Genomic DNA, 11563 nt, shown 5'->3' on the forward strand with positions numbered 1-11563 from the left:
CCGTGCCAACCATTTCCAACTCAAACTCACAAAGCAAACTTTCCAATTTTCTTTCAAGTTTTTCGAATAAGTAAATCCTTAACCTTTAAGAATGTCCTCACGTGTGGAACGTCATATGGAAGCCGAAGTGTGCCGTGGCGGTGCGTACTGCCCACCCAACTGTGCCTACCATAACCGGAATATGAAGAGCGAGCAGTACGAACGCAAGGAGGTCCACCGCGATGATTCTCGTCAACCACAGCAGGAGATGCGCCGTGACAGTGCCGGTTCCCGTCAACAACAACAGGAGATGCGCCGTGACAGTGCCGGTTCTCGCCAACAACAGCAGGAGATGCGCCGGGATGATTCTCGTCAACAACAGGAGGTGCGTCGTGATAATAGCGATTCCCGCCAACAACAACAGCAGCCACAGTATCAGGAGGTCCGTGTGGAACGGGAAACCTATGAGCAACAGCCGCGGGACTCGCGCGGCGAACAGCGAGACGACTATAATCGTCAGCAACAAGTATATCGCGGTGAACGCCGGGACGATTATGATCGCCCCCCGATGCGGGAGCACGAGAAGGAGGTGGTCAATGAGACGCATGTCCATACGGAAATCCGCGCCCCGCTGGTGGCGCCCCCGGTGGCCCATGTCGAAGTCCAAGGTAAAGGTCAAACTCCTTTAGAGACCACATATTATTTAAATCATTATTCCAGTTTGCTTACATTTTTTAATTTTCGTTTTTTTCGCGATGTGCTTCTTATGTTTTTGTGGCATAGTGCTGAAAATATTTCGAACTCGAAATCTGCCACACTGAAATAATTATTCAAATACCGATTAAGGTAGATAACATTTCGTACGAGGACATTTGGGTGCTGTGAACATACCCTGCACGATTAGGCTGCGATGAACAGCCGGCTAAATTTATAGCCGTTTGCATTCAGACTGTGATATCAGTAGCGTTGCGAGCTACGGCTAACCAGCTGTTCATCGCAGCCTAATCGTGCGGGGTATGTTCACAGCACCCAAATGTCCTCGTAGTGGAATGGCGCGTTCTAAATGCAGCCGATGCGATTGTAGGTTTATAAATTAATGCGCCACATTATAAAAGAACTTATTCGAGGGCAAATAACTATGCAAACTAACTATTTTTTATAATAAACTATTCGGAATAAGCCATACATTTTCCTAAATACTTTGGCTTTAGAGCCATAAATGATCCATGCGGTCAAAAACGACGCCGATTTATGTTTGAACGTGACTTGTCAGTGCTGCAGTGTATATATTGCATGCCCGTGACCTTATGGTGACCCTTGTACTCCAGGTGGTTTTGGCGATCTGGCGGCCGGCTTCACGGGCAGCTCGGCCCGCTACACCGCCACCAGCGGTGAGGTCTTCGTCCAGCCAAGTCCCCGGGCGTTGGAAGAGGCGCGCCGCGATTCCCTGTCGCACCAGAAGGAAGCCGACTCCATTGCCCGCGCCCATGAACAGGATCTGATGAAGCGCTCGGAAAAGTACCAGAGCGAGACGGAAGCCGAAGCCCTGAAGATCCGCAAGGAGATGGAGAAGCAGCACGAACGCGATATCGCGTTCCGTAAGAGCTTGATCGATTCGGCCGTCGACCGACAGATCCGCGAGGTGGATCTGGAAGCACGCATGGCGAAGCGGGAGCTGCTGCGGGAGGCGCAGATTGCCAAGGAGCAACTGGATCGGGCATCGGCGGCTACCACGGTGGAGGTGGATCTCAAGACAGCCGGTAAGTTTAGCTATTTTTAAAGCAAAATAGCTCAGTCAAATAAATGTACATATTAATATTGTACTGCTGTAGATAATTAGTACCCTTAAAAAGGTAGATAATTTACAATAAATTAAATAAACAATGCATTATATTGTACATACTATTGTCTATTGTTACATCCATGTATGTAGTATGGCATGGTATACATTTATTGAATAATATATCCATTATAATTATGCATGTGGATTCATATATTACTGATAGAGTGATAGTGTAACAATAATATTCTACAATAAAATAAAGAATAAAATTATATGTCCATACAGTGTTATATTTTCTCTTAAAAATAATCACAGTTTTATTTGATTTGAAGTAATCCGTGAACCGACATACTCGTATAAGCAGAATATCGATCCATTTGCACAGTTACTTAATTAACTGCATAATCACTTTTTAAACGAATAGTAATGCTCAAACAGCGGCTTATTACGGCAAATGCAGCGTAGGATAATCACATTGTTCCCAAGACACGTATTTACAGAAATTGGCCGATTACGGCGCAGAAATAGTATCAATAGCTGATGGCGTTTTTTCATGTATTGCAGTTGGCCACACCCATTCTGCTGGGGTAACGGCATCGGAAACGGTCATGCGCGACGTTCGCACCAACCAGTAAACCCGGACATCACGATGCTGCAAACCGATGCCAAATGCTTTCAGCCAATTATTATAAATTATAATTATAATATTCACTCATTTTATAATGATTACAATTGTATAAAATTTTCGCGCTTTAGCCGCACAGATTCTGGTTATGCAGAATTAACTTCTTTTAACGCTTCGTCTCATTCCTTCTTTGTTATTTGAGACAAAAACGCACTGAATCACTGCACGAGTGAATCGCTTATTAAGAAAAATAAAAATCAAGCAATGACTATTTCTCCTACATATTAATAAACTTTAAGCACTTTATTGCTACACATCATCATATTTATTTATTGTATATTCCATTCATTTATAAGCACACTTGTTTTAACCTTTGTTCAGTTTGTTTAGCCATACGAATATGATAACAGTGTATGGGTATTTCGCGCTTTAACTTCACAAATTCCGTTTCTACAGAATTTCCTTTTTTAATGATTCTTCTCATTCCGCATTTATTGTCCTGGACAAAGCGCATTGAATCAGTGCAAACATCAATCGCATCACTAATAAATAACAAATCACATGATGACTATTTTCTTACACACATTGTATAACAACAAATGCAGGACAACAAATGTATATAACAACAAATGCTCGGACGTACAATAAAAAGCATAAGACACATAAGGACTCAATATAACACATAAGGAATAAGACACAAAAGGACTTAATATACTCGTATAATACATTCCAGCAAATAAAAAGTGGAAGTCCACAATAAGCATTGAGTGCCGAAACGAAATACCGGTAGAACCGTTGAACGTGTTGACCTTTTCCCGGTATACTGAAATTCCGCGGCTATTTCACGATTTAATTGCGTTTCAGTTGCTCCATGGCGTATCCGTCACACCGCTGTGCTGCCCGCCATACCCGGATGACCTGCAGCGCCTCCTCCTGTGTCAAGCAGCGCAGTCGGCGCAGCACACTGAGCTGCGCGCAGAGCGGCGCAAAGGCCTCGCCGGCGTCTAGCCCGGCGCAGTGCTGCTGCACGAAGCGGCAGAGGAGGTCCTTGAGCCCGATGGAGAAGACGGGGTTGAAGGGGCGCGTGAAGGTGTTCCACTGGCACATGAGCTGCTTCTCGGCCGGCGAGCAGTCGATGATCTTGTCGTGCTCGTCGTCGCTGTCGTGCTCCACCATGTGCAGCCGGTCCGGCCGGATCGGCTGCACCGTGTTGCTGTGCAGGTGGTGCCGCAGGGGGGTGATGGGCACGCCGTACACCGTCAGGATGTTCCGCATGCTGAACACCGGCAGCGTATCTAAACAAGAAATACAGATACAGCAAAATTATATGTAATTCGAATTGGTGATTAGAGACTGGTTAATTTTCTTAGTGATTAGAGACTGAAAACCGGCAGGTATCTGATAAATACGAACCCTGCACGGTAAATTAACAGATTTCTGCCGATTCAATAATTTTTCTTGGAGATTACACATTGAACACCGACAGCGTATCTGTCAACAGCAAATACACAAAATTCGAATTTGCTTTTTTTAGTCGAAGTGTAGATTAGAGATTGCCCACCGGCAGTGTATCAGGTAATTAAAAGCAAAACAATAACATTTAGTCTCAATACTTCTATAAAAACTTTTAACGATTTACAGGTACACCGATAGATCATCTGACAGTCAAGCATGTCCTTTCAACTACATTTCGTATGCGCGGCTGTGCACACTACTCTGTAAATTTAAAATTTTTTAACAACCGACAGTGCATGTGACGGCAAACGCAAGCGAAATCCAATTAATGAATTTCTAGTTGTATGAGCTTCACCTATAAAAGTTCACAGATACACCGGCAGTCTAACTGGCAATAACAGCGGAAAAAAAATACATTTATTTCGAGTTTAATAAGCCAGAAATGACCCAATAACTATACAAATAATGTGTTTTAGTGATTTAAACTAACAAAGTTTTATACTAAACTCGTAAATTAAATAAAACCGATTGCATTGGAAACGTTACGAAACAGCCGTCGATAAAAAAAAAGTGCTAACTACGGTACCCATCATTTCCCTGGTAAAATCTGCGATATTTGGTTCGAAAGTCCATATATTTTGTAGTTTTATCTTATATCATATCTCGACTGCCTAAGTTATTTTTTTTTACATATTTAAATACTTTAATATGTTCTATTTAAATATTTTAATATTAAATATTTAAATACGTTCTACAGAGTGTAGTTAAAAAATTACTAATCAGTATTCATAAAAAATACCACACGCATTTAATTTCGTACCGGCCACTCTGTTCTCCGGCCGAACGAACTTGGGCCCGGTCCAGCACATCACCGGCTGTGCCTTCTTGTAGTGCGTCGGTACCCCGAAAGGACGGCGACTGCGGGCCAGCTCCCAGCGGTCCAGCATGCCCGCAACGGGATCCCGCGTGAACTCGTGTTCCGGGGCGAACCAGATGTACAGTCGCTTCAGCTCTGGATCGTACTCGCAGCCCACTGAACGATGTAGGCCTTCGAGATGGCGGATGAGGTGGATCAGCGAGTCGCAGCGCATCCGGCACACCAGACAGACGTGCCCGCCCGCCGGGCGCCAGGTGTTGCTGAGGATGGCCATGTCGCACACCTGGTAGCTCTCGCCCGCCGGATAGATCAGTACGTATTCGTAGCCCACCTGTGCCGATACAAAATGCACTGAATTGCGCCAGCTAACCATAAAAGGAATTATTATAGTATAATAAAAAATATTGTGGCCGTTTTTAAAAACAGAACCCTGCAAAGGGAAAGCGTAATAATAAAGTAATCACTTTAACTACAATATAAAAATTCAAAACTAAAAAGCCGAGGAGTAAAAAATGGATTTAGTAATAATCAAACAAACGAAAGGTCACCCCGAAATCAGAGCACTTTTTGGCAGGCACCGACCTCGGCATCATCAGACGGCGAATGCTCATTCATCACCACCTCCATGACAGAGTCATCGTTCGCCTCCGGATTCAGTCCCCCGTTAATCTCGTTCTCCTTGTTACAGTCGCTGCTGCCGTACACAACAACGAACAAGCGGACGCGCGAGCCGCCTTTGGCAGGATGACGACTATCTGAAGTGACTGGCTCCGATCTGTGAATGGCCACAAGGAAGCTATTAGCTATACGCCTTTCAAGTCGCATAATGACTACTGCGTTCTCCAGACATTTTTTACTTTATCAGTATTTTTCTATTTTATTTATTCCTAATTTATTGCGTTTTAGACTGCTACACCAGGAATCGTTAATAAAAGAACTTCCTTGGTAATATTTTATAGCGTACGCTCATAGGTATAACCTCCCACAAAAATACTTATCCGCTACTCGGAAATTTTGTAAGCTCTTAATAATTTTCTTAGACTTATATTAATAATAATAACAATAATTCTGTTAGACTTATTAATTGTTTATTGAACTGATGTTTTTTTTTTAAATTTGTTACTGGTGAATCAACTTGATCTGCTCTTCTCACCTGTTGATGGCCACCTGCTCGACGACCGCACCGGCCGTTTTGACGCGCTCCCTCAGCTGCGCCACACAGCGTTCCAGATTGAGCTTCTTATCCACCTTCTTGCGCTGTCGACACGGGATCAGCGCGGCCAAACGGCGGTGAGTTAGGCTGTAGTTGAGAGCGCGGGGCAGGAAGACACCGGCATGGCGCAGCTCCTTGCCGCGGATGACCACGGTGGTGAACTGCGTCTGCAGCAGCGGATAGCGGCTGATCAGCGCCTCGATACTACAGCGAGGGAGGTCCTCAGGAATTAAGACAGCGGGATCACCGGCCGCTCGGTTGGACTGCTCCGGCACGAGAGGATGCTTGGACTTCTTGCCCAACTTTGGCTTCTATGATCACACAGGAGGACTGGCTTAATTTTTGCTGGAATCTTGAACATTTCGCTACGACGTTGCGTATTGCGTTCCTACCTGACATTTGCAATGAACGGCCGAGCGTTTAACACGCTTGTTTTGCCGAGGTTCTGCTTCACACAGCACTTCCACACAAGAACACGAGCGCGACATGACTGGGCGTTGATATTAAAGGTCATCCAATTTTAAGTAAAATATTTTGAAAATGCGGGGAAATAAAACTTGGCAGATCTGGCGACTCCGTAAACCATTACGTTGACGCTGCTGAAAGCGACCGATCTCGTACCTTGCGCAAAAGTTAACATCGTCGAGGCTTTGCCCGGCTACTGGTATACACGCCCAACGGAGTAGTACCAACAGTGTTCGTTGATCTACCAGATTGGTCTCGTCTAAAGCCGACTCAAAAAGACAAATAAATTCCGATAATCTTCAAAATACAGTATTTTATTCGTTTTCTTTGAACGCTTAGGCGCATTTGTAAAGCAGTTGATCCAGTACTACGCTAGTACAGTAGTTGAATTATGGATACGCTAATACGAAAGCGGATTGCATGGCCCAATAATCAGAGGCATCGAAATAACGGTTTCAAAACGCCTGCTAAAATAGCGCCCACGTAGCTGGCGTATGCATGGACGTAAAAACTGTTTGTGCTGGCAACATTCGGTTGCGAAATCTGAGAGAAAAAAAATTTCCAAAAGTTCACAGGTAGAATTGGCTCAATGGCCCTTGGGAACTGGAATGTTTCAGCAGGCCTTCCCGGAAGTTCTGCGTGTATCGCGTAGTGGGCAATGTGATCGACCCCTGACAAAAACAACCAGAAACCTTCACATCCAGAAATATTCTCATGCTGTACTCGTGATAAGGCGGTACAACTCTCAGGCAAGCTCCATGTGGTTGACATCCATGGATGCCGCACGCTATCTACAACGGCATCCAAGTAGCACAATTTCGAGCGCAGACAGTCCGCTTACCCTGTAAAACTATAATTACTGAAAACAACACAAAAACTGCTGAATAGTAACCAAAATGGAGTTCGTGATAAAGCGAGCTGTCCGGAAAGCCTAGCGAACGGACGCAAGCCAAGCCAGCATGGCTGCCGCCTGCCTCCGCCTTACGGCGTTCACGTGAGCCGTGCAGGCGTGCACATCTTGATGTGAGAAAAACGAGAATTCTGGCTGAGTTCTGCATTTCTGGTGTTTCTGCCTTTCTGGCGAAGTTGTCAGATTTTCTGATTTGGTTCTTTCACTTCAGGAATTTTGTTGGTAAACTTTACTGTAGTGATTCGTGTCCGTTTCCGTTCGATCAGTGGCAATTTTCTTCTGTAGGATTGAAGAGCAGCCTACCTTTCCAGTTAGTCAGTTACTAACGTGACCAGTTATCAACACAGTGACCCAGTCATGTCGAAATCCGACTGCGTTGTCGACGGTTCGTGGTGTGCCCAATTCGGAGGGTACGATAGCGGATAGCATGAAGGAGATGCTGTTCAGCGGACACCTGAGTGATGTGCATTGTGTGGTGGGACGGGATTTTGGGGGAACTAAAGAGTTCCACGCACATAAGTACGACTGTATCCCGTATCTTGATCGCACAGATGACAGATCCAACCCTGCTGCAGTGGGCAACATATTGGATGTGTAGCTGCGTTCCGTATTATACGTTCTTACCCGATAAATTATACTTTTAGGGTGATCTTGGCTGCCCGTAATCCGGTGTTCCATACGATGTTCTTCGGGAGCTTGCCGGAAAACGGTAACAAGTCCATCGACATCCCCGATATGATGCCAGACGCCTTCGCCAATATGCTCGGGTACGTAGCAAAGAATATTGTACTGTTCATCGTTCTCGCTGCATTCCGCTGTTACTGCTCGTAGGTTCCTGTACGCCGATGCGGATGATCTTGAGAATTTGAATGTGGACAACATCGTCTCGACGCTGGTTTGTGCGGACAAGTATGACGTGCCGCGGCTGACCAAGATCTGCTCCGACTTCATCGCCAACCATCTCAGTGTGAACAACTGTTTGACCATGCTGGAACGGGTGCGTCTGAATTGTGCGCCGCATTTTTACGATATTTTACGCAACAGGAATGGTTTGATTCGTGATTGCAGGCTCTCGAATGGAATGCTGACAGTGTCGTGCAGAAATGCCTGGATTTGGTGGATGCGAAAAGTGATCCGGTGCTGCGATCGGATCCGTTCACGGCCATCCGTCCGGCGGCATTGCGGATGATTCTGCAGCGCAGTACCCTCACGGCGGAGGAGAATGCGGTGTATATGGCCGCCGAACGGTACGAGTAACTGGCTGCTATCAGCTACCTAAGGTAGTATCTACCTTGCGGCATTTGTTGTGGTGGTAATTTTGGACATAAGAAACGTCAGGGCGTCAAATTTCGACATCTATTAGCGAATTAATTACATAAGCCAAAACAGGATACCAGTACCTCATAAAACACACTGATAAGGTAAATAAGGTAAACACACTGTATAGGTAAATTTTTTGTCAAAGTAAGCCAAGAATGCTTCGCATAGCGTGGTACTTACCTGTACTTTAATTTCAAAGGGAGGACTTGTTTATTGATAATAATTCTGCAAATCACGGTGGGTTGTTCTACGTAGATGGGCAGCGGCGGCCTGTGCCTGTAATGATCTGGAAGCGTCCGCCGTCAATCGGCGTCAGATGCTCGGTGACGCGTTGTTCCTGGTGCGGTTTCCCCTCATGACTCCGTCACAGCTTGCCGACGGTCCTGGTCAGGTGAGGTGACGTCTGGTTGGTCATTTGGCACGCTCATTGCAAGGTGCGAATTCAGTGAAGCTGTGTACTTACAGAGCGGTCTCTTGAATGCAGCGGAAATCGCCAGCCTCTTCATGCATCACAACGCCAACGTTAAGCCGGCGGCACTGGCATTTCCCACGGAGCGCCGCACTGGATTGCCGAGCGTTGTTGCGCCCGGTTTTCAGGCTGATGAAGCTGTGTTTGCGCGAACTACTGCAGTAGGAAAGTGGTGGACGGCGGCAAAGGTTATCAGATCGGATGGGATGCAGGTGACTGTGCAGTGGTGTCTTTCCGGAAGTCAGGATACCATATCGGCGGACAACGTGGTGCGCGCGACAGACATCTTGCAACCTGGCCAGCCACTGCATATGTTCTGTCCGGAAGGTTCTAAGCTTGTTAGCTATTTTATGTCCCCGGCGAATGGCTGGCATCAGGTCATCCAGGGTGTCCTTACGCCTACGGTGCCCTTCAGATGCTTGGCCCTTCTGCACCAGCAGGTCACGCAGTGGAAAGCGGTCAATGGGCAGTAAGAGCGCAAGCCATAGTCCTGCATGGACTTTTTAGCGTGTAGAGGTGGATTGTCCTAGTGTATATTTAAAATTTACATAACTATTTTTATAATTGATTTTGCCAGCAACCTTGGTCCTTTGTGAATTGTGATGCATGGGTTGTCTGCTCTTGTGCAATAATAATAACAATTTGTGCACGTACGGTTATACACACTCCAATTCTTGTTCCCAGAATCCCAGTCTATTGGCAAATCACCTGACTTATTATCTTTGCTGCAGAAAAATAACTATCTGTGGTATAACCGTGCTGGCTTACAATTGTACACAGCAATTGTCATTGCCGCTGCCTCCGTCGTCATGAGTAATTCTAGTGTTCCACATGTACAATCTGGCATATCTCCACGGGCGATGAGCAGTCAGAACAGCAACCCAGGTTCCTACTGTCTTTCGGTTGTGATTGCCATACTACCGCACTGCACAACGTGGAAGTGAGTAGCTGTTTTCACTGCTTCTCCAAACGGCCAAACCTGATTATAAACATGTTTGTTATTTATTACCAACAGCCGATTAACATAACAGCACGCCTGCGCTGCTAGACACTAATAAAGCATGTTTTTTGGAAAGGTTAAAGACTATAATTATGATATTAAGACATGTTGTGTCAGTCATGACACGTAGTATCGCGGTCTAATGCAGCGAATCACCCCAAAGGGCAGCTTCTGGAGATATACACGTTCATATTGACACGAGAAAATTGATATACACGAGAAAATTGATAGACAATATGTACAATACACGTTCATACGCTGTCATAAATAACACTTTACTATGAACGCTGGTATCGGCGCGCATTCCTGTGCGCAGTTGGAGCGGGTTTATGTACTGGCCCGTTGTAACGCCTGGAATAGATGCTACAGTAGATGTTCCGCCTTCTGAAGCACATTACCGGGCATGCTCCAGGTGGTTGACACCCGGTATGCAGCGTGCCATCTATGCAGCTTTCATTTGTCCTTTAGCGATATGAAAATTTTACTTCTTCGTTTGGCTGAGTGAACATTTTTAACTCTTATCCATATGTATAGTTAGCGCCTGGTGACCTTGGTGCGTGGAAATGTCGCCGGCTGAGCGCACTTTCAGTTTTGTGCGCGGCCTGTCCCGTCGTGGCCGCGCCGCGTCCAGTATTTCAAAGTGTTAGAGCAGAAAGCTCTGTGCACACGACAGCCGCCCAGACCGCCGCCTCCCTGATTGCTCAACACTAATTAATATTTTATCTGGATCTCAGCCAACATGCGGCGATGGTAAAGTGGCAGCCAACGGCTCGATTCCGCTTCATCACCACTTTTCGGAATTTCTACAACAGCTAGGACTTCATCTGGCCGCACTCCCTCGCTGAGATCACCACGGACAGCCGCACTTAGCTGGCGTCCTCTGTGACAAAAGACACGGCTCATCACCAAGATCAGTATTCCCCTGGCTCGGCTAATCCGCCCAGACTGCTGAGGAGATCGCAAGCATGGCACACTTCCGGTGTTATGGCTTGTGCGCGTCGTAATTTCTATCCCAACAACCTAAATTGTTTCATTAATCTGTACTGTACGGAAGTACGCAGGTTATCAGCTTCTTCCGCCCTATGGCGTTTATGATTTTATACAGTACTCCGTATTCCGCCGGGCACGATTATAATGCAGACTGCACAATCAGGCGATTGTAAGTTATGATGATACGGTAGAGGATGTTGGCTGGGGAGCTGAATGATGTGCACTTTATTGTAGAACGCCAGTTCTACCCAATTAAGAACTTCTCTGTGTATACAACGAATACAAGTACACGTAGGACCACACTGACAGCTAGCGATGTGCTTCCTTCCTTCGCGTCGCATTTGAGTTTACAACGGTGTGAAAACTGAGATACGAGACTGTGGAAATGGCCAATGGGCGGTGATTAGCATTTGCTGCTGTCCCTGGACACCCTTTCGTTCGATCAGTTGTTGTGACCTTTCGGCTACGCATACATAC

The 11563-nt window shown here is 45.9% G+C and overlaps 3 protein-coding genes across 3 annotated transcripts; 2 read left to right on the top strand and 1 right to left on the bottom strand.

Annotated features, from left to right (window-relative positions):
* On the top strand, positions 1–2655 carry LOC129595177 (cytosolic-abundant heat soluble protein 94205-like). The gene is made up of 3 exons (XM_055492098.1): positions 1–647; positions 1308–1739; positions 2327–2655. The coding sequence occupies exons 1-3, from the start codon at positions 92–94 to the stop codon at positions 2395–2397; spliced, it is 1059 nt and encodes a 352-aa protein (XP_055348073.1). The 5' UTR covers positions 1–91; the 3' UTR covers positions 2398–2655.
* Positions 2656–2914: 259 nt separating this feature from the next.
* LOC129595244 (uncharacterized) lies at positions 2915–7224 on the bottom strand. Its single transcript, XM_055492180.1, has 6 exons — positions 7090–7224; positions 6325–6553; positions 5873–6243; positions 5302–5494; positions 4663–5050; positions 2915–3682 (listed from the first exon to the last, which is right to left on the bottom strand). The coding sequence occupies exons 2-6, from the start codon at positions 6418–6420 to the stop codon at positions 3237–3239; spliced, it is 1494 nt and encodes a 497-aa protein (XP_055348155.1). The 5' UTR covers positions 6421–6553; positions 7090–7224; the 3' UTR covers positions 2915–3236.
* Positions 7225–7474: 250 nt separating this feature from the next.
* Positions 7475–9736, top strand: LOC129595256 (BTB/POZ domain-containing protein 3-like). The gene is made up of 6 exons (XM_055492194.1): positions 7475–7826; positions 7952–8074; positions 8139–8304; positions 8376–8554; positions 8883–9018; positions 9093–9736. The coding sequence occupies exons 1-6, from the start codon at positions 7735–7737 to the stop codon at positions 9567–9569; spliced, it is 1173 nt and encodes a 390-aa protein (XP_055348169.1). The 5' UTR covers positions 7475–7734; the 3' UTR covers positions 9570–9736.
* The last annotated feature ends 1827 nt before the right edge of the window (positions 9737–11563 follow it).

This window comes from Paramacrobiotus metropolitanus, unplaced genomic scaffold (genome assembly GCF_019649055.1).
Source record: "Paramacrobiotus metropolitanus isolate TYO unplaced genomic scaffold, Prichtersi_v1.0 Parri_scaffold0000075, whole genome shotgun sequence".
Taxonomy (NCBI): domain Eukaryota; kingdom Metazoa; phylum Tardigrada; class Eutardigrada; order Parachela; family Macrobiotidae; genus Paramacrobiotus; species Paramacrobiotus metropolitanus.